At 31.8% G+C, this 20,137-nt stretch overlaps 3 protein-coding genes across 5 annotated transcripts; all 3 read right to left on the bottom strand.

Moving 5' to 3' along the window:
- On the bottom strand, window positions 1-4,951 carry LOC130648757 (gamma-aminobutyric acid receptor subunit rho-1-like). Its single transcript, XM_057454844.1, has 7 exons — window positions 4,054-4,951; window positions 3,903-3,970; window positions 3,605-3,810; window positions 3,291-3,373; window positions 1,810-1,944; window positions 1,364-1,698; window positions 1-1,207 (listed from the first exon to the last, which is right to left on the bottom strand). The coding sequence occupies exons 1-7, from the start codon at window positions 4,217-4,219 to the stop codon at window positions 968-970; spliced, it is 1,233 nt and encodes a 410-aa protein (XP_057310827.1). The 5' UTR covers window positions 4,220-4,951; the 3' UTR covers window positions 1-967.
- A 2,134-nt stretch (window positions 4,952-7,085) lies between these two features.
- On the bottom strand, window positions 7,086-10,439 carry LOC130648758 (gamma-aminobutyric acid receptor subunit rho-3-like). Its single transcript, XM_057454845.1, has 7 exons — window positions 10,198-10,439; window positions 9,985-10,052; window positions 9,623-9,828; window positions 9,439-9,521; window positions 8,070-8,204; window positions 7,640-7,968; window positions 7,086-7,509 (listed from the first exon to the last, which is right to left on the bottom strand). Exons 1-7 carry the CDS (start codon window positions 10,346-10,348, stop codon window positions 7,261-7,263), a joined length of 1,221 nt encoding a protein of 406 aa, XP_057310828.1. The 5' UTR covers window positions 10,349-10,439; the 3' UTR covers window positions 7,086-7,260.
- A 3,131-nt stretch (window positions 10,440-13,570) lies between these two features.
- Window positions 13,571-20,137, bottom strand: LOC130648760 (gamma-aminobutyric acid receptor subunit rho-1-like). 3 transcript variants are annotated; one of them, XM_057454846.1, is made up of 8 exons: window positions 19,983-20,137; window positions 19,491-19,623; window positions 18,782-18,849; window positions 17,203-17,411; window positions 16,903-16,985; window positions 15,587-15,721; window positions 14,735-15,063; window positions 13,571-14,559 (listed from the first exon to the last, which is right to left on the bottom strand). In XM_057454846.1, the coding sequence occupies exons 2-8, from the start codon at window positions 19,603-19,605 to the stop codon at window positions 14,359-14,361; spliced, it is 1,140 nt and encodes a 379-aa protein (XP_057310829.1). In that variant the 5' UTR covers window positions 19,606-19,623; window positions 19,983-20,137; the 3' UTR covers window positions 13,571-14,358. The 3 variants fall into 3 exon arrangements, with proteins under 3 accessions (XP_057310829.1, XP_057310830.1, XP_057310831.1); XM_057454847.1 differs by having other exon boundaries at window positions 19,491-19,639; window positions 19,983-20,106; XM_057454848.1 differs by having other exon boundaries at window positions 14,416-14,559; window positions 14,881-15,063.

The raw sequence follows: 20,137 nt of genomic DNA, 5'->3' as shown, positions 1-20,137 counted from the left end.
TAGGATAAAAAGCTCTTTATACCATACAGATTAGTAATAAGTAAGGCTCTAGCTAGCTAGATTTCAAAATCTTCATTCCTAGCCAAAAATCCTAAAACTGGTGCGTTTAAGATATGTACGTGACTAAAAACGTGACAATACATTTATCTTAAAATTTAGAACATATAAAAAACAAATATATATTACAAAAAAAAAAGGTTATAGAAGACAAAAAGGTGAAAGACCTACACCCAACTGTACTGTGTTTTTTTGTGTGTTTATTTTGTGATCTGACTCACGCACTTTAAATTCCATAAAACACATAGAAAACGTAAATGCGTAAGTTCGACCAATGATTCAGTATGTAGCCTTGACCCGTCGTAGTAGTAGAAGTTGCCCGGTGATTTCAAACACGATTCCACTGCGTTGCAACCGTAAAAAAAAATATCATAACTTACCTACTATTAATAAGATTTTAAAAGAAAAGACGTGATGTCATATCAAATATATTTCAGTGCTAAGTAAAAATGATGAAGTTTTATCAAATTTCAATGATAAAACGGTATGTTATAAAAAAAGGAAGGAGTTTGGTGGTTGTTAGCTTCCAAGCCTGAATAGGGTTAATCTACCCGTATGCTAACGTCTACAGAAAGTGTATAACTTGTGTTTATTTAATTATTTAATGCTCTTGTGTAAATACTAACCAAGCTTGATCTATATAATACAACTGCGAATAATACAATCGCAAAAGTTCTTTAAGCTATCAAACGCTTAAAAGATATTAGCATTTTCTTCTAATTGTGTGGAGAGATTGGAATGTGAATTCGTTTTGTATTTAATTTTAACATCAGCGAAATATTTGTGAACTATGTTTCTCTACCAATACGATACAACAAGGAAAACGAAAGAAGATTTCATGTTTGCCGCAACCTCTTATGTTTGTTAACTGCTTGTTAACAATCTTTATTTGTTTTAAACTTAACCTTTTTCATGAACTAGCGTGAGTATAGTAAACGAAGTATACTGCGCAAAATATAACGTATGTAAGAGGGAAAAACAACCGTGATGTTTTGTCGACGATATGAGTTCTATGCACGTCTATTGGCAACGAAATTTCAGTATGTGCTTCCTCAGCTGATTGTATTTTGTTCCGTGGTACACTTTTATTTAGTTGAACATCTTGATTGTAGGCTTTGTTTTGAAAGAAGTTGACTTGCGTTGTGCTTTTCTATGGTGCAAAACAAGGAAATAAAAGTCAGCAAGAATAAAAACAAGAAAACAACACGAAAGAGCGATAGAGATAAACACAACATAAGAAGTCAGAATCAGTGCCGAAAACAAAACTAATAACTAAATAACGAAAGTAAAACTAAAAAAAATGTACCCTCATAATCTTATTTTTTCCATGCATGATAATTAAGTATTCCACCATTGCAAAAACAATTAATGTGATATTGACAACCAGAAACATTTGCATTGGTGTTGTGTAGGGAACTTTTACTGTCTTCTCACTCACTGCTTGTAAGATTAAAACGTTTGCAAGAAAACTTGTCACAATCATGCCCATACGAGCCGGCACAGCTGTGTCGGGAACCCAAAATGTCCCAAATGCAAAAATCAATAATAATAGAGATGGAATATACGTTCTGTAGATATGATACATGAAGGTTCTTTTTACAGTAAAATGTGCTTCCAAAAGTTTAAAGTACACTGTTGTATCTAAGAAAAAAGGTCAGAAAAATTAAAGAAAAATCGTAATTCTTAATATCTTAGCCGTTATTAATATTTTAAAGGCATCATTCTGATAAAGTGCAAAGAAAAAGAAATTACTTCCGATAAGTGACAGCTTTCTCCTCGTGTTTGTTGTTATCTCCATTAACTCATAACCATCGAGTGTTAAATCTGCACTTCTTACTAATGGTACCTGATGCCAAGAGATGTTCACTTCGTTTGTTGTGAATGCAACTAAAAGAGTGAACGATGTTTTTGTTAAACCTCTCACTTGACGCATTTTACAAAAGCAATATTAAAAGTTATAAACTGGTAGATTAACATAACAGGTTAAACATGCAGAATTGACAACGAAGTTCTTAGTATCTAGACAAAAGTTTGATACACTTAACTAAATGCTTTATGGTTTAATACCTTAATTAATTTGCTACCAAATTTTTGAGGGTAGTTTTCACTGTGAAGTTGGACTTACAACGTATCCATGCAGAGTATTGCTTTTTTACATTATCAATACTTTATTTCCCAAACGAAATAATAATACGCTTTAAAGAATGAATAGCTCAATATGTTTAATCTTTCAACACAATTTCGAACAACCTGTTATTTGAAACAAAAGAAATGATGTCAAACCATTGCTGGGTATTCTTGTTAAGTGAATTAATTTAAACCGACTCGAATTAATTTATCACGAAAAGAATATTCAAACAATAGCTATTTTTGCGTTTCATTTTTGTTCATCCATAAATCCGTCAACTATATACATGGAAGAATACAAGAATATCAAAGAAATTTCAAACATGTGTAATATTCTTTATGATCGTTCTTACGTGTAAGTTTGCCTTTAAAATACATTGTACACAATATTGTAGAGTGAATAGTAGTAAGTGGTATACAATTCTGTTATTCACAAGAAGAATGTTTCAATAATGCTTAAATCCGCCGAAAACAAAAAAGTATTCAATTTTTTTACAAGCTCGTGAGCTTGTATTAAAACGCAAATGTGTCCTACAAGAATGGAAATTTTTGCCTCTCCGAGCACCGACACGGGAGTCGTCGTGTGTTCGAATCTCATCTTGGTAACTATTTTTACTTTTTTTTTCTTTTTTTTTTTAAAAAAAGATAAGACAAGTGTTCAAAACACTTGTTTAACTAACTAGTAAATAAAGGTTTTTAAAAGTGAATGTAGGCAGAATTAACTGAATTAATGAATTTCGCAAATTTTGGGGTTTGTGGGTTTGTGGTCTTTCTTCTTCCTGTCAGTCGGTTCACCCAAGACGGACCCATCGAAAATTAAAAGTTCGAGGAATTTTCCGTTCAGGAAGGTCTCACAAATCAATTTTGAAAAATAAGTGTGTAACAAATATTATTGCGTATCTGAATAGTAAAATATGTCGTGTCTAACTTCGTAACAAAAATCCCAATTTGATAGACAGCTTTTTGTAAACTTTATTCGCGAGGTTGTTTGCGTATATCATACGTCTTGTTTGAAATTAATTCAATAAAGCCTTTTCTTCAAATCAGTATTTTCAGGTTGTTCTTCCTTATTTTGTAACTAATCTGTATGTTTAAGAAATACTTACAATTTTCGAAGATAAGTGCACAAGTTTGAGTATCCATAGGATAGAAACTTAAATCCATATTACAATGTGTTTTTGTTGATAACCTATAAAACGGAGAACGTTATATAAATTTGCTAACAGAAACAAACATAAAAATTAAAACGCTAGTGATTCAACAATGCAGCGTTGACAAAAAAAGAACGAAAAAGAAAGTGATTCAGAAAATTATTGTTGAACAGTTCTAAAAGTTTTAAAAGAATCAATAGTCACAAACTATTCGCGTAAATTGCAATGGTTTTCTTATAAAAATTAAATTTTTTCCGATAAGATATTACCTTCGACTGGTGTATACCACACCATTTGGTTCGATAACTGTCCTAATAGCATCATTAAACATGGTTAGTGAGCGAGCGTCAAATACCGTTGTGTCTGGTATCCAAAGTAGATGATCTAGTGAAGTTGCATGCAAAGTTGAAGAATCGTTCCTCTGTAGTCGCGGATCCCTCCACCATTGTCTTAAATAAAAACCGGACTCGAATGTCTAAAAATATAAACGCACGTGTAATATTTTACCGTTCTTCTACAGCTTTGTAACCGGTAGAATACTGCTTGCATACAAAACATTTTACTCACAAAATGTTCTTCATCAATCGGTCCTACCATATAGATATAAACTTGTACTGTAATATTAACTGAACTTTCTAAAAAAAAAATTTAAATGGCATTGAAATGTAAAGAAATATATATTATAGTAAAGATAAGAAAAAATAGTTAGGTGGCATACTTCCATGAAAAGGTCTTTCAGCCTTCTCGTAATTTAATGCCTGCAATCTTTCTTTATTCAGAGCTGTCGCTGATTTAGATAACATGATCACGCATACCAAGCTGAAACATAACATCAGTGGTGATAATATTTTCCTACGAGCGCTGCTATTATAAACTTTGTTCATTTTTTGATAGAAATTTATAAACGTTTTCTCTGACAATTTTTTTTTAAGTTATACATTTATTCAACTGATGTGTGAAACAGCGTAAATGGATTGATGAATTTAATTCAGCGGGGAGTTAATGCTATATCATAATAGATTTTATAACTGCATTGGTTGTCAAATGGTTAAAAATTTATAAAAACCACAGTGCATTGCGAGCTGCTTCTTATTTTCAGTCACTATCTATCATTCAAACTTGTTTGTACGTATTGTCCCTGTGTGTTCATTCAAATTTCTCAACTTAACAGAAAATTTTAGCAGTTAATTATTTATATGTTTAAGTTTAGAAATTAATAAATATTTTTAGCGTTTTGTAATCTTAATGGACAATTTTGCGTAGGTGTTACAAAGTAGTGAGTGAATTAATTGATACCGTTAAGTAAGAGAAAAACAATATTTTAAAATATATGATTGAATTTTTCCTGCATGTTGATTGAAATATATGCTATATTTTTATTTTCTGCCGAGAAAAGAGTGCAATTTTTATTTATTTTCAATTCTATGGTGCAAAAAACTTTTCTTATATTATATATTTTCTCTCCGATTGGTTAAATTAGCGTGCAAAAGCTTATATTTTTATTCTTATTGGTTGAGTAAAGTTATGTTTTCCTTACAAAGAGAACTTTTCGGGAAATTGATTCTAAAATGAAACATATTTTTTTATGAAACGAACATAAATATTCACACGATTCAATTATTCTGTTGTTTGCCGGTGCTCTCAACCAACGAGAATATTTACCTAACCTATGACTTCAGAGAGATTTATATATTTATATATCCTGTAAATATACCGACTATATCAAATACAATCATTTATGCTCGGTTTATATCATAAACCAGTTTTTAAACTTTTTCTCGAAAAATATAGTCGTATTGCTCTCGTTTCTTAGAGAAGAGCATAAAAAATCCAAAAATATTCCTTATTTTATTTTTGGCACTGTGCGATAACTACATATAACTATACATGTAGTTATATATATATTATGTTCAGAGCTTTTTTTGTTATTTATCTGCATCAAACATTTAAAAAAATTAACATTTCATTATAGGACATTATTTTAGTCAAATATATACCAGCAGACATATATAGAGACTATAGCATTTATGTTGGATACTTTAATGTTTTTGTTAGCCTGAATATCCGTAATCAATGTGTTTTTATATCAGTGTTCACTTGTCATGTGCCGCTCGGTGGTGCAAACACACAAAAATACTGATCATAAATTTCGCACAATAGTTAACCTACTCAGCTTCGTGTCCACAGAAAGGCATCTGATTTATACCTAGGTGGATCTGATTAACTCCATCTGTGTTAGACAATGCAGAGAAGCGTATTAAAGAAGACATCGTCACTGCATGGAAAAAGTGATACAAAAGATTTTTTAACTTCCAACAGTTTATGGTGTACCTTTGCATTGTAATAAAACTGTGAGTGACTTTAGGTTAGTCACTAAAGGTCTGATTAACACTTTAGCTAAAATGATATATCATTAATATCCATCAAGATTATCAAGTTTGGCGTAAGTCTAAATATACTTGTGATCATCCAATTTCAGCCTGAAATTGCGCTTAAAGTAACTTTAAAACCAATTTTAATGGTCTGATAATGTTTTTGATTTTTTTGAAGGAAAAGAACAACATTATTTTCTTGACATATTCCATTGAGCTTTCGGCTCTTCTAGAGTCAAATTATTGCCCTCAGCCGTGTGTGACGACATAAGTAAGTGTTCGCTAACCGCAGATGGTTGTTGCGTAGCAACTCTTTTACCAGTAAGATGCAAAAATTCTAGATGTTCACAAGATCTTACTTTTAAGTGTCGTATTGTCTTACCAGTATAAGTAGCGTTGCAGCCACTACACGAAAATTTGTATACAACACTTGAAGGCAAAAAAATAAGAACCTTTTTCTTAGGAACATCGAAACAAAAGGCAGCAACAGGAGGAACGTATAGCTTGTCAAGAAATCGTTTGACACATGTACCAACAAAACTAACATGATAACCATTCTTAGATAGTGTATCCTTAAGAAACTTAATTTCGAAGTGAAATCTAGAAAAATCCGAAGTGATACGGAAGCAGCGGAACAATAAAGAATATACCAAACTATATTTGTACGACAGCGGTATAAGCTAGTAAAATTAGTATACACGCAACTTAAAGTGGGCTTTCTATAAACACTAGTACAAAATTTATCAAAAGTCCTGTCGATTTTGATATCCAAAAAAGAAAAAGAAGAATCATGTTCCTTCTCAAAAGTAAAATATATGTTACAGTGTTTAGAGTTCAAATAACCACTAAAAGACTCCAATTGATCCATCGATATAAACAATACAAAAACATCATCCACATAACGTTTGTATAGCGATGGCTTGCATGTAATTATGGACAATCATTCAACCAGGTTTGCTTGTGGTGACATAAAAATACGTTAGCAAGAGTCGGTCCTAATGGAGAGCCCATGGTCACACCGTCAACATGTCTGTAATATTCACCGTTGAAAACAAAGAAAGAGGCTTTGGTTGCCATAGTTAACAATCTCAGGTTTGGAAATATGCGAATTATATGCTATTTTTTAAGAATCTGAGCTTAATTATAAAAAAGAGTGTGTTGCGAGAAATTATAAGAAAAGTATTCCAATTTAACTGTGCTTTTTCCCGCAAATGGAGAGGATATGTGCAGGTTATCGTCTGATAAAGAAAGATTTACTGATCAAACTTACAAGTACATTATTTGAAACAAAAGTGGCTTTTATGACCTATTTAAACATTTTACAGGAATATATTGCTAGCAATGGTATTCCGAAAACAACGAAATAAAAATGAAAAGCTACTACAAACAGAAATATATTGATTACCTTAATAAAAATAAACTCAATAAAAACACATGTAATCCGCAAAAGAAATGTAGTCAAAATGCGTATTATTCGGAGGAAAGCATCTTTAATTTTTTTTGTCCTGCTTATTGATTCGTTTCATTTCTTTTACTTCAATTTAGCCTTTGACTTATCGAGTATAGTATCCGAAATATGCTGCGCAAAATATAATGTATGTCAGAGGAAAAAACAATCGTGATGTTTTGTCGACGATATGAGTTCTCTTTGCATCACGGCGATGGAGAGCATGTCTGGTTTCGTTTTCGTCAGTTGACTGTACTTTGTTCTTAGTTACAGTCTGATCAAGTTGAAAGCTTTCGTGTTGTACATCATGGTTGTATGATGAGTTTAAGGTTGAATTGACTTGTAGTGCGCTTGCCTGTTATGCAAAAAAGTAACACACAGTAAATTAAAGTAAAGAAAACATCACAAAGTCACATTAAAAACACAACGATAAGAGAAACGCGGAACAAAAAGCTAAATGTGCAAGAAAAGTAAGAAAAATATACCTGACTATTTTGGCCATGCAGGATGACTAAGTATTCCACCATTGAAAAAACAATCAATGTGATATTGACAACCAGAAACATTTGCATTGGTGTTGTGTAGGAAACTTTTACAGTTTCTTCACTCACTGCTTGTAAGATGAAAACATTTGCAAGAAAACTTGTAACAATCATTCCCATACGAGCTGGGACAGCAGTGTCGGGAACCCAAAATGTTCCAAATGCAAAAATTAGTAATAACACGGATGGGATGTACGTTCTATAGACATGGTACATAAAGGTTCTTTTCACGGTAAAATGGGCCTGAAGCTGTTTAAAAACCGTCGTTTTATCTACAAGAGAATGGTAAAATATAAACCAATAATTTACTTTATAACCTTTCGTAGTATCTTTAAAGAAATTCAGATTACAAATTAAAAAGAAAGTAGATTACTTCCTATGAGCCAGTCTTGTTTATTTGTATTTGTTGTTATCTCCATTAACTCATAACCATCAAGTGTTAAATCTGCACTTCTTGCTAATGGTACCTGATGCCAAGAGATGTTCACTTCGTTTGTTGAAAATGCAACTAAATAAATTAGCTATGTTGTTGTTTACGTAGGCAACCGTTATGCTCAATTTCACTCCTTTCTTTAAATTGCAAAACATAAGATATATATTTTAGAGGAACAATCTCTTTTTAGGAAAGGGTTACTTAAAATTAATAAAAAATAAAAAATGTACGGGAATACATTTGTTTTTCACATTATAATTTATGTTATGATGGAAAGAACAAACATTTTTGTGAAGTTACTCTAAATGAATGTTGTTATGGGGGTTTAACTCTCGCCATTTGTTGGTTGTCTATTTTCTTTATACTAATTTAGTAGAAAAAATGTTTTAAATATGTTTACAAAATTTTGGATTTATTTCCTGATTTTTTTAACTTTTGGATATAGTTTTCCTTCAATGCTTTATGGTTTATTAGTGGATTTCCCCTGACCCATGGGCTAGTCTGTTACAATAATAGGCTTATTCTGTGTATATGACTGTGACAAGAAAAAAGCGATTTTATTGTCTACAATTGCTACAATAACGGCAATAAAAAATCTTCCCTAAGAATGTTCTGTTTTTTGTATACTCTAATTTTCAAATAAAAGAATCGACGTAAATTAAATTTGTAATTTAAAAGTTTTTTTTTAAAATTTTCTTTAGTCTTGCCTATTCTTGTGTTTATTTATTTATTGTCATGACTTTACATTACAATTGTTGTCTACTTTATTTAAAGGAAACGTTTTAAATATGGTTGATTCTTTACAAGTTAAATCTTCATAATCCAAGCATCTCTATAATTCGAACAAAAATTAAAGTCACTGTGAAATTTGCTTAATAAATTCTTTCTCCAATTCTAATGTGTTTCAGCGATTAGATTAGATTTAGGGATAGTTAACTCTATTTCCGAATTTTAATAAACTTCACGAAAGCTTTTTGAAAGAACATGAATTTTACAATTTAATTCTTATCCAGTATCCAACCATTTAGATTATGTTCAAATTATGTGCCTAACTGAAAAATAGTGTGAAAAGTTTATGCACAGTTTGTCTATGACATTTTCTGCAGAAGCCTGTTTGTTTAGATTGAGAATAAAAATTACATTGATGTTTTAAGTAACTGTCACTTAAATAATTATTTTAAATAATCGCAAAAACGATTCAAATGCAACTCGTCGCTTGTTAGCAACAAAACTACCTGAAGATTTCGCGTTTTTTGCGAGAAGTACAAAACAATTTGCTATTACCAACAGCAGTATCAAATCAACTTACAGTTCTCCAAAATCAGCTCACATGTTTGAGTATCCATTGGATACAACCTTAAATCCATGTTACAATAAGTTTTTGTTGACAACCTAAAGGTAAAAGAAATTCCCAGGAACTCTTTGGTGCCGTGAGATGAGCATATGCATGTAATGTCTATTTTGTAAGAAAGAAATATTTTTTAAGGTATTACCGTCGGCTCGTATAGACCATACCATTAGGCTGAATCACTGTTCTGATAGCGTCATCAAATCTTCTTAGAGAGCGAGAGTCTGCTACTGTTGTGTCAGGTATCCATAATAGATGATCGAGGGAAGTGGCATGAACGATTGAAGAAATGTTCCTTTTAAGTCGAGGATCCTCCCACCATTGTCTCAAATAAAAACCAGACTCGAATGTCTAAAAATGAAGACTGCTTTTCGCAATTTAAGTTCTTTTACCATGCTCCTAGACCCTTTTTCTGCTAACAGTGTATGTATCAGTATGTTAATATGTACTACTTGCGGCAGATTGTAGAATATAAATTCAGAAATAGCGTATTAAAATGTAACTTACAAAATGTTCTTCATCAATCGGTCCTATCATATAGATATACACCTGCACTGTAACATTGACTGAACGGTCTAAAAAATAAAATACATTTTAGAAGCAATACAATTACTTTAATGAATTATTTCATTGTCTTTATGACCTCTTTTTTTAAAGGTAATTATAACGCTTCTGCTTTAAATAATTTTGGTACAAACGAGAACAAGAAATGTGTCATACTTCCATGGAAAGGTCTCTCAGCCTTCTCATAATTAATTTTCTTCAATTTCTGCGCAATCAAAGCTCTCGTTCGTTGACACAACATTAATATGCACAATATGGTGAAACTCCTTAGAAACTGCGCCCTACGCAATAAGTAAAACTTATCCATTTTAAATCGTATTTAAAATCATATCCTATTTGATCTCAAAGTGTTCTTAGACACTCTGTAATTTGTTAAAAAAAGTTTTATTCTCTACATTCAAAGAATGATTTATTCTGGCTCTAATTCCTCAATAGAAGAATTCAATAATTATTTGTCAAAAACTGTGCAAACTAGCTGTGGAGTTTAATTTATTAATTATGTATAATTTTCATATAATGCAATACTTCAACAATTCATTATACGCATTCACAACGACTTGTTTAAGTGGAGATTGTAATTGTGGAGCATTAAGATTTCAATGACAAGGTTTCAGGTTCGAGTGAGGACTCGAACCTAAAACGTCGGTGCCTTCTAAATGCAGTGCTTTCAGCTCATGTGAAACCATCTACTGACCGCAAACAATCTTGTGTTGCATGCAAACAAGTTAGAGCAATACTTTACGTAGCTATTGTGTATTCGAAGTGGAGGAAGAGCCAACCGTTGGAATGGAATTCCCTGTAAACTTTTTTATTATTTTTATTATTAATACTATTATTTACCCAGGATAGCCTCTTCAGTTCCTATTGGTACTGCTATCAACGAGGGTCCTGCGAAGGGGGTCCTAGCGCATTTAAAGCTCCCATTTGAGCTACGAAAGTCGTGGAAGCACAGCAATCGCTCAACTAGACAACCGCTTAAGATATCAATCCTATTCTCATGCTGAGCGCTAAGCAGAAAGGATAGATTCACACTTTTATAGTCTCTGGCATGACTCGGCCGGGGTTTGAACCCAAGACCTCCCGCACTGAAAGCGAACGCTCTACCACAAGGCTATCAATCACTGTACTTCCTTGATCATTCGAAGTTGATGACACAATCAATCGCGGCCACAGAATTAAATCGAGTTCTTCTTCATTTCTTATTTCCATTTAAAGGCAAAATATTAAAATCTAACACATGCTATAAATTCTTAAAGCTACACTGTCGCTAATATTTACTGCTTCTCCGTGTACCGTTCTCCTAAAAAATTAACTGGTCCATCACTTAGTAAGTTATGCCTCACCAATTTGGAAAAATAGATAGTTGGTATTTTATATTAGAAATGAGTTTGCGAAGAGGGCGATTTGAAAAACGCGGAAAATTTCCTCTTCTTACTAGATAATGACATGCACAAAAGTTCTGGTGTGATTTTTTACCTACGGTATCGCTTATTATGGTTTTTTCCTAATAAGTTAGATTCGTCACTTTTGACTAGACTTTTCACAATACCATTTATTTGAGGGGATTACCCCCTAAAATTTTTTTTGAAAATATAGTTTATATCTATTTTAAACTTATTTTGCCTTTAAAGATAGGAGAATTGTGGCAAGTCGCCTTTTAAATAACGCACCCTAACAAATTTCTCCCTGCCAACATTTTAGCAACGTCTTCTAAGTCCGATAAACCTGTTTTGCTTAAACATATAAGATGATGCCTTTGTTATAGGTTGCACGACATTTTTATAAATATCAGGTTAATCAGGAGAAATAAAAACAGAGCCGAACACCAACTTTATTTTTATACTAATCTCACCGAGACTTGCGTTAAAGTTCGGATTAACATCGTAAGATAATGGAAAGGACTTTATGGACTCAAAAGAAAGACGGGTACCAGTAAAGGTGAGACATATATTGTAAACTTGTGTTTTAGTAGACTTCGTAATCTTCAGTGAATAGTCTCAGTGATTTAGATAGCAACAACTCTATCAGCACAAGTAAATTGTAAATTCATTCATTAATCTGTAAATTCAGAAAAGAAATTTCAGCCCATATATTACAGAAGGTGGAATTATTGATATTAAAATTCTTTGTTGAGTTCTTAGTAAGCTGATATGTCTACCATGCAAAAAGAATTACTGTTTCAATATGGCTGTTTTATTTACTTTATTAAAACACATACCTCACAATCACATGATAACACTTTTGATATTAACTCAAGAGCATTCAAGCCTGTGGACAAGTATATAACAGGCTTGTTAAGTTTTGCTTATTAATAAATCTGCCTAAGTTGATGAAAACAAACAACTGCGATTACAATTTTCGACTGTTTACTGCAACAAATGTGTAGCTGTGTAGAAAGCATGTAGGCATGAAAGCAGCTGTGTAGTAAGCATGTAAGGATCTTATTATTCTTTTTTGTAATAACTTTTTATGTGTTTATAGGTCTAACGGACAACAATTGTAGTAATTACACAGGAAGGTCAAATCACCCCCCCCCCCCCTCCAAGCACAGAGGAGCCCCTAAAAGGCCCAGCAGGAATAGGGTTAGAAAGATTGGATAGATGTTACTGATTCTGCCATTTTCTGTTATGGATCATAAAAAAGAAAACGCTCAGTTATTTATGTATTAACAACTCAGAGACGTAAATTTCCACAGAGATGTTAATATTTTGAACATTGAGCTTGTAAAACATGCCGCTTGAAAGAAACAATGTAAATTAACAATTAAATAGCACATAGTGTATGAAAAGATATGAAATTCAATTATTGCTGAACTGTCGCCAACATGGAACCTGTACTTCAATGTGTTGGACATATTCAAAAGAGAATTGGATGTCGGTTGATGAACTTGAAAAAGCGAGAAAAAGGTCTTTACGGCTACATCGAAAAGCTTTAAATCGTTCATACAGTAGCCATGAGAAGCAATAAGAAAAGCTTGAAAGACATGCAAGAAGCGACAAGTGCTACATTATTCCATGTTGTTTCTCCAATCGCGAGCATAAATTATGAGACAAATCATGATTCACTTGACTTTTGATGTTGCTGCACACCTCTCCCCCATCTCCATTTTGCAAAGTCAAAGCAACTGCCAGATTCAAGTAGGCTATCCACAATATTGAGAAATGTTTGGAAGAATTTTCTATGACGTCATCAGAAGCTTGAAATTTGTTAAAAATGCCACCATCTGCTTAAAATTTAATTACTTTTACTCCAGAGCGAATTTTTGCATTCTGTTTGAAGTTTCTGAGAGCTAAATAAAAGTTAGCTATTTAACATATTTTCCGGTTTTTACGTGGATCGCTTAAAAAAGTGCCAAAAATTGGCCTCTAAAAGGTATGGGACCTAAAAGTTTCACATACAGGTGTCTAATAGATAAATATTGAAACTCAGTAAGTTTCATAGTCATAAGGAGTTATTAAAAGAACCGTCAAGGAGGGGAGGGGGGGATAGGGTTAAACTTAATGGGAATAGAAGAAAGTGAAATACTGCGTTATTAAAAAAGAATATTATTTTTTTATAATTACAAACTAAATATATAATAAAAACGTAACTTCAACATCCATGTAAGTGGATCCCTCCATCTCGAATACCCTATGTCTTTAACTTCTTATCTCGGACAAATATTTTGTTCCCTTATTGGTTTTCTCTTCCTCTATCTTTTCTCTGGTGGACTATCTCGACCATATTTATCCGCTCTATCTATCTACTATAGAGATAGTTAGAATGTACTGTATGTAACTTTTGAATCTTCTGGTTAACCGAATTGACGATCCGATATTAAAACACGTTTAAACGAGTTTTAATATCGGGTAATTGTTAGAAGCAATCGTTTTTCTAGTTTTCCTGGCTTTTTATTGATATTATTTTAGTTTTCTTTGTTTTTTTTCTATGTAATTTTTTTTAAGTACCTACATGGTCAGTCTACTTTTTCAAATAAGAAAAAAGAAAGAAAGGAAACAATTTAGCTACGTCTCTAGAATATTGAGCTTTGAGTCTAATACTTTGTCTCCCCACTTTTATTTATCGAGTTTTTTTCAACCGTTTTTTTATTCAAAAACACAGCATAGAGTGCTAACCTAGCACTAACCTAGCGCAGAAATAAAAAAGTTTTTCTAAGCCATGAAACTTTAAATACAAATTTTGTAAAATTTAATTAAAATTATTTATCTTAGTCATTACGCCTATGTCTTTTTTCGAGCAACCCTATTATCTGCCTAGCAAAATGTTGTGAACACACACACGAAGCTGATAATATATACATTTTGACACCATCTGTGATTACTGTTTGAAGTAATATCCAAAGAATGTAGCACAAAAAGCAGCATAGAGTACTGGAAAAATAATCCGCGATATTTTGTCGACAATATGAACAATTTGTGTTCCACTTGATGGTCTAATACTGACATCGCATTTTTCTGTTTCCACCTTATCGCATTCTTCGACTGTTTCATTTTCAAAGCAGGTGGGATTAGAATGAAGCTAAAAAAGACGTAAAAACAGAAGTAGCTGCTTACCTGCAACCTTTACAAAAAACACAAAATGAGAATGTGTATGAAACATATATATTAATTTAACAAGACACTACTTCTGCGCAAAAATTAACAGGATTTAAGAACAGAAAAAGGAAAGATAAAGGCGTTGATAAAAGAGTCACCTGATTAGATCTTCCCTTCAACACGATTAAATACTGAATCATGCAGCAAACAATTAACACAACATTGATAAGAAGAAACATTTGCATCGGGGTTGTATATGAAACCATCACCGTTGTATCACTTACTCCTTGTAATATAAACGTACTTGATAAGAAACTTGTCACAATCATTCCCATACGAGCTGGAACAGCAGTGTCGGGAACCCAAAATGATCCAAATGCGAATATTAGTAGTAATGAAGATGGGATAAAAGTTCGGTAAATATGATTCATGTAAGATCTCTTTACGGTGTACCGTGATTGCAAAAGTTTGAAGTATGTTGTTTTGTCTAAGAAGAGGAGATTAAGAAAAGAACATTTTACAGACAGGGAATTTTCCCTTTTTGTAAACATAAATTCACGAATAAGCCGCATTGAAAGATTTTGTGAACATAAAATTTTGCGAATTGATGCTCTAAGAAAGTTCTTTAAACATTAATAAAGGTTAACTTTTGATAGTATTAGTATGCTATCAAAGCATAACAATGTCATTAAGATAGATCGTTCCTGGCCTTTTTGAAGTATTCCATGGTTACATTTTGTTGCTTGAAAAATAAAAACAAAGAATAAAAAAATGTTTATTATTTTTAGTAGAAATTGGCAAAATTTTTGAATGGTTCTGACTGAGAAAGTTTCTGCACTTAAAGCATAATATTTTTACGAGGAGTTCACACGTACAGTGGTGATGCATTTTTTCAACACACTTTTACCAAAAATACTTTTCTAGATATTAATCTTAATCTTAATTTACATTTTCTTATTCTGATAACATTAAGGTACTCGACTTTAACAAACAAAGAACTGCAAACATACTTCCAACGAGAGATGGTTTTAAAATAGTGTTGCTTGATATGCCCATTAGGCTATAGCCATTCAATTCTAGCATTGTGCTTCTCACAATTGGTATTTTGTGCCATGATATGTTTACTTGGTTTGTTGTGAAAGCATCTAGAAATGTCAAATAAATTAAAAGTTGATACAGTAGAGTTTCTAAAATTCGAACTCTCAGGGTTACAAAAATGTTTTGTTCAAATTTAAACAGTTTATTCTAATTTAGTCAGTGTGGTGGTTCTACTATATATGCATTTAAAACTGAGCGAGACTTCTGGTCGGATAGGAGCAGGTTCAATATCCTTTTGTCTGTTGCTTCGAAAAGAAATTATGGAAAAATGTTTGCATTTTAATGCCACAATGCACCGTTCAATTGTGCTAGTAGTCAGTACATACATTTCATTTCAACAGTTTTTGGATTAAATAGAGAAAATACTCCAATATATTTCCAGGGACAGAAAAAAATTCAAAGTAGGGATTAAAAGGGATTGAATTCTTGGTTTGTTTTTTAAGGTGGGAGAAAAGAAATTTATATAGTTTAAAAAGCTGTTTTTTTGCAACATCAACAACAAGCTTGTTTTTTATTAGAAGAACATGCCTGTCGATGCTGTTTTACCAAAGAATGTGTAAAGAGTGTTAAAAGGTTACAGAAATAATGTTGACACATATCGGACACGTGTAAATATTGTTAAAAATGTATAAAACATGCTCAAGATGTCAAAAGCTGTTGTAAAAAAAATTTTTGCAGCTTTTTTTTCTGCAAAACTGTAGTTACCAACATGTTAATGGTTATGGACCACTTGTAACATTTTTTCACTGTAACAACATTTTGTGACGTGAGCCTTAAAAATATTGATCGTAGCTATGCGACTTAAGAGACATATCGCATCTATAATATGGTATATCATTTGCACTTTAAATGGCCCATGTGTAAGAAAGAAATACTTAATTTTTAATCATAAGTTGTATTATTTATCATCAAAACATCATTATTTGAGAGCTAAATAACACAAAAAATATTAGATTACAGAACTGGAAATCCGGGAAAGAAAAATCGGGTTGAATTTAATCTCTTCTTAATCACAAATGTGCGATTTTGGTTAAATCAAACATCTCTCTTTAGCCTTGCTACTCAAATTATACAACGAATGAATAAAAAACAACAAATAATCAAGAAACTTTTTTACAATTTTTATTGCATTTAAATTTAAAGATTTAGGTAAAATAGCCCAAACAAAGTTCAAAAGATATCACAGAACAAAAATCAATGCAAGAAAACGAAAATCAACGACACTCACAATTTTCAAACGTAAGATGACATTCTTGAGTATCCATTGGATAAAAGGTCAAATCCATATGACAATGTATTTTCGACGTTAACCTAGCAATGGAAGAATGCTTTACAGAATTTTAAACATTTCGTAAAATATTTGCAATAAGTTTTTAAAGTTAAGAAAATTTATAGATTGCAATAATGTATATGACTGAACAGGAAGCCCCTACTAACACCTAAAATGTATATATACTCTCTTTTATTAAGTTTAAGTTATATTGTACTACAATAACTATTCTCGCATTGAGAACAATACAAAAGTTACCTTCGACTATAATACACCGCACCAGAGGGTTTAATTATCGCTCGTACTGCATTTTCAAATATACGTACTTCGCGCGAATGATAAACTGATGTATCAGGAATCCAGATCAAATGATCCAACGTGGTAGCATGAAAAATCTCTGATGTGTTGTTGAATGCCAGTCTTGGATCTACCCACCATTGTCGCAAGTAAAATCCAATTTCAAAAGTCTAAAGGCAGTCAAACGGAAATTGGCACACGTGTTCCATAACTAAAGAAAAACAAAACGTCTGCTTGCTTTGTAACAGACATAATAAAGAAAGGATAATAATTAATTGAATCATGGCCATAATGTTGGAGAGTAAGATGCTCTTCGTTATCTTAATGTAATAAAGTCAGGATTGGATTTGATTCACCCTTTCCCTTCTCAAAAAAGAAAGATGTTTTTGGTCTCTTTTAGTAACTTCTTGTTACACATTGCTACTTTCATCGTCATTCAAGGTAAAAGTGCTGATTTGACCTCAACAACAACAACAACAAAGAAGACTTCGTAGCAAAGACTTTGGCGAGTAGTTTGGGTAAAAAAAAAGTGTTTTAATAGCTAATTTTGAATGTTTTAAAGCGTACCTTCTGCTGCAAAAGTCAGATGTTGTATTTAACAGATTTGTCAAGGCAATATCCTCAATGATAACAGTTACATGTCTTAGAGCTAGCCGGTGACGTCACATATTCGCATAATTAGCAAGAATTTTAATACATATACTCCGTGAACCAACGATAAATTCTACAGGCATTTATACCAACTCAACTTTTTTTTGCGGTAAAGAGTTACTAAAAGCAGCAATGGTCACCAACCGCCCATAATTAAATTAAATTTCTTTACTAAGACCTGTTTCTTTACAATTAATGCCTTTTCTTTTCACATATAAATAGTTTAAAGATATACCCCTTGTAACATTTATAATTCCAGTTTTTAAAAGTACTTAATTCGTATTGGTTTGCTTTTGGGATGGGATAAGAAAATTATTAATGGTTTCGTTCATATCTGAATGTAGCCCAGTTTAATTAGATATTTGTAAAAAACTTCAAAATAGGTATCAGCTTGGAGAAAGATCCTCTACTTGGAAACATATTTACTATTCGTATATTTTAAACAAACTATGATTTTTAAACTATTGATTTTTTTGCTATACTCAAGCGTTAATTTTTTCTCTGAATAGAAATATACTTGAATTCCAAAAAACGCTTGCACTGATTCACTGAATATATCAAAAGGATTTTCTTAAAGGTTTATCAATTGACATTCATAAAGTAAAGTTAACAAGAAAGTGCTGTGTATATGAACAATCGCAAGGAAGAAACGAGGTTTTTATGCAAAAACTAACTTATATTATATTGTTATAAATAATTTATGGTGGTTAAATAAGAGATCAATTTGCACATTTTTCCGTACTTTGTGAATATAGTGCGCGTATAAGTAATCGTTTTAAACCACTTTATAAAATGATGAGCCAGAACTGAAACCAAACTATCGCCTATCACGATCGAACAATAAATCAACGCAACGGAAGCGCAAACAAATATAATTTTACATGCTTACAAAATCAACTTCATTGATGGGTCCAATAAGATAAACAAATATTTGCACAGTCACATTGACATTACCAGCTAAAAAAACAAACAAACAGTTTCAGGCGGATTAATATACCGCAGCATGTCAGATTGAAACATATGCATCAGATATCAACCAGTAGAAAAGAGCTGTCAACCTGCATGGTACTATAAAAGTCGTGGTGTGTCCTTACAAACTTTCTTCCAGTGCCATATGGCATACACGAGTTAGATTGGTATAAATTGCATATATGCATATACCTACACTTATATAAACTTTTAGAATCACTGATAGGCACATAAATAACGTATAACATAAAACATAACATAAAAACATATAAACAAAACGAAATGATTAAAAAAATGGCGAAACAAGTTTTTGTCCCTGTGGGAGTTTTATTAGTATAAAAGGTATTTTTTGCTACATATCGTTTTTTTTGTTAATTTTATTTAAAATATAAAAGGAACAAAATCGACAACAGTTCGCTTTGTACTGAAACAAGTTAACTGCTCGTTGTTTTTTCCGTAGCATTTAAAACAGAATAACGATTATCATTTAGCAAACAACTACCATCATATTTATTATGTCTGTCAGACACACATACATTTTGCTTATTGATACATAAGACTTACTGAACAGTTTAAAGAATTAAAAAAAATGAATGGTTAAGAAGTATAATACAAAATAATGAACATACTGCCATAAAAAGGTCTTTGACTCTTCTCATATTTTATCGCTTCTAGCCTTGTCTCAAACGAGCCGTGTGAAAATTTAAATAATATCAACAAACAGCATACGACCAAATACATCATTATTGCTACTGTTACAAACTAAAAGTTAACAAAGCTAAAAAAAGTAATTCATGAATATCGAATGGATATTTTAAAGCAAGCTTAATACAAAAAGATTAATTTAACTCCTCCTTTCTGGTAAATATTCTGCATCAAAAGAAGAAATAACACTAACAAAACAGGACAAGCGGCAAAACCATCATTTAAGAATGCTTTAAAAGTATATACAGTTAATAGGTAGCGTTTCAGAGAACTTTTTCTTACGATTGAACAATGATCAAATTATAATTAAAGAATAAACTTTTAACTATTAAAATTTGATAGTAAAAAAATAATAAACTTTGAATAATATGAACACGAAACACACAAAGAAAATAATTTTAACAAGATTTCCCTACCTGCGCCACCCCAAACTTGCAAAAATTTTGCAAAACAAATAACTTTAGCGTCTCTCAAATAACCATACTTTTTGATATTTTTAAATACTTTTTATCTGCATTTATTATAAATATTTTCTAAAATTCATGTTTTAGGTTTCAAATAAATAATTCAA

The sequence above is a fragment of the Hydractinia symbiolongicarpus genome, chromosome 7 (genome assembly GCF_029227915.1).
Source record: "Hydractinia symbiolongicarpus strain clone_291-10 chromosome 7, HSymV2.1, whole genome shotgun sequence".
NCBI lineage: Eukaryota > Metazoa > Cnidaria > Hydrozoa > Anthoathecata > Hydractiniidae > Hydractinia > Hydractinia symbiolongicarpus.
This window is presented reverse-complemented; position numbering and strand designations above follow the sequence as displayed.

Excerpts from the sequence above, each read along its gene's own strand:
- LOC130648757 (XM_057454844.1), bottom strand. The coding sequence starts at position 4,219 with ATGAACAAAGTTTATAATAGCAGCGCTCGTAGGAAAATATTATCACCA. Across the intron at positions 3,811-3,902 it reads CGATTGATGAAGAACATTTT|ACATTCGAGTCCGGTTTTTA; the intron begins GTGAGTAAAATG and ends TTATATTTTTAG. Across the intron at positions 1,699-1,809 it reads AAAGCTGTCACTTATCGGAA|ATACAACAGTGTACTTTAAA; the intron begins GTAATTTCTTTT and ends CTTTTTTCTTAG.
- LOC130648758 (XM_057454845.1), bottom strand. The coding sequence starts at position 10,348 with ATGGATAAGTTTTACTTATTGCGTAGGGCGCAGTTTCTAAGGAGTTTC. Across the intron at positions 7,969-8,069 it reads ACAAGACTGGCTCATAGGAA|ATAAAACGACGGTTTTTAAA; the intron begins GTAATCTACTTT and ends ATTCTCTTGTAG. Across the intron at positions 7,510-7,639 it reads TGCATGGCCAAAATAGTCAG|GCAAGCGCACTACAAGTCAA; the intron begins GTATATTTTTCT and ends TTTGCATAACAG.
- LOC130648760 (XM_057454846.1), bottom strand. The coding sequence starts at position 19,605 with ATGATGTATTTGGTCGTATGCTGTTTGTTGATATTATTTAAATTTTCA. Across the intron at positions 16,986-17,202 it reads GCGGTGTATTATAGTCGAAG|GTTAACGTCGAAAATACATT; the intron begins GTAACTTTTGTA and ends TTCCATTGCTAG. Across the intron at positions 15,722-16,902 it reads TCATCTTACGTTTGAAAATT|ATGCTTTCACAACAAACCAA; the intron begins GTGAGTGTCGTT and ends TGACATTTCTAG.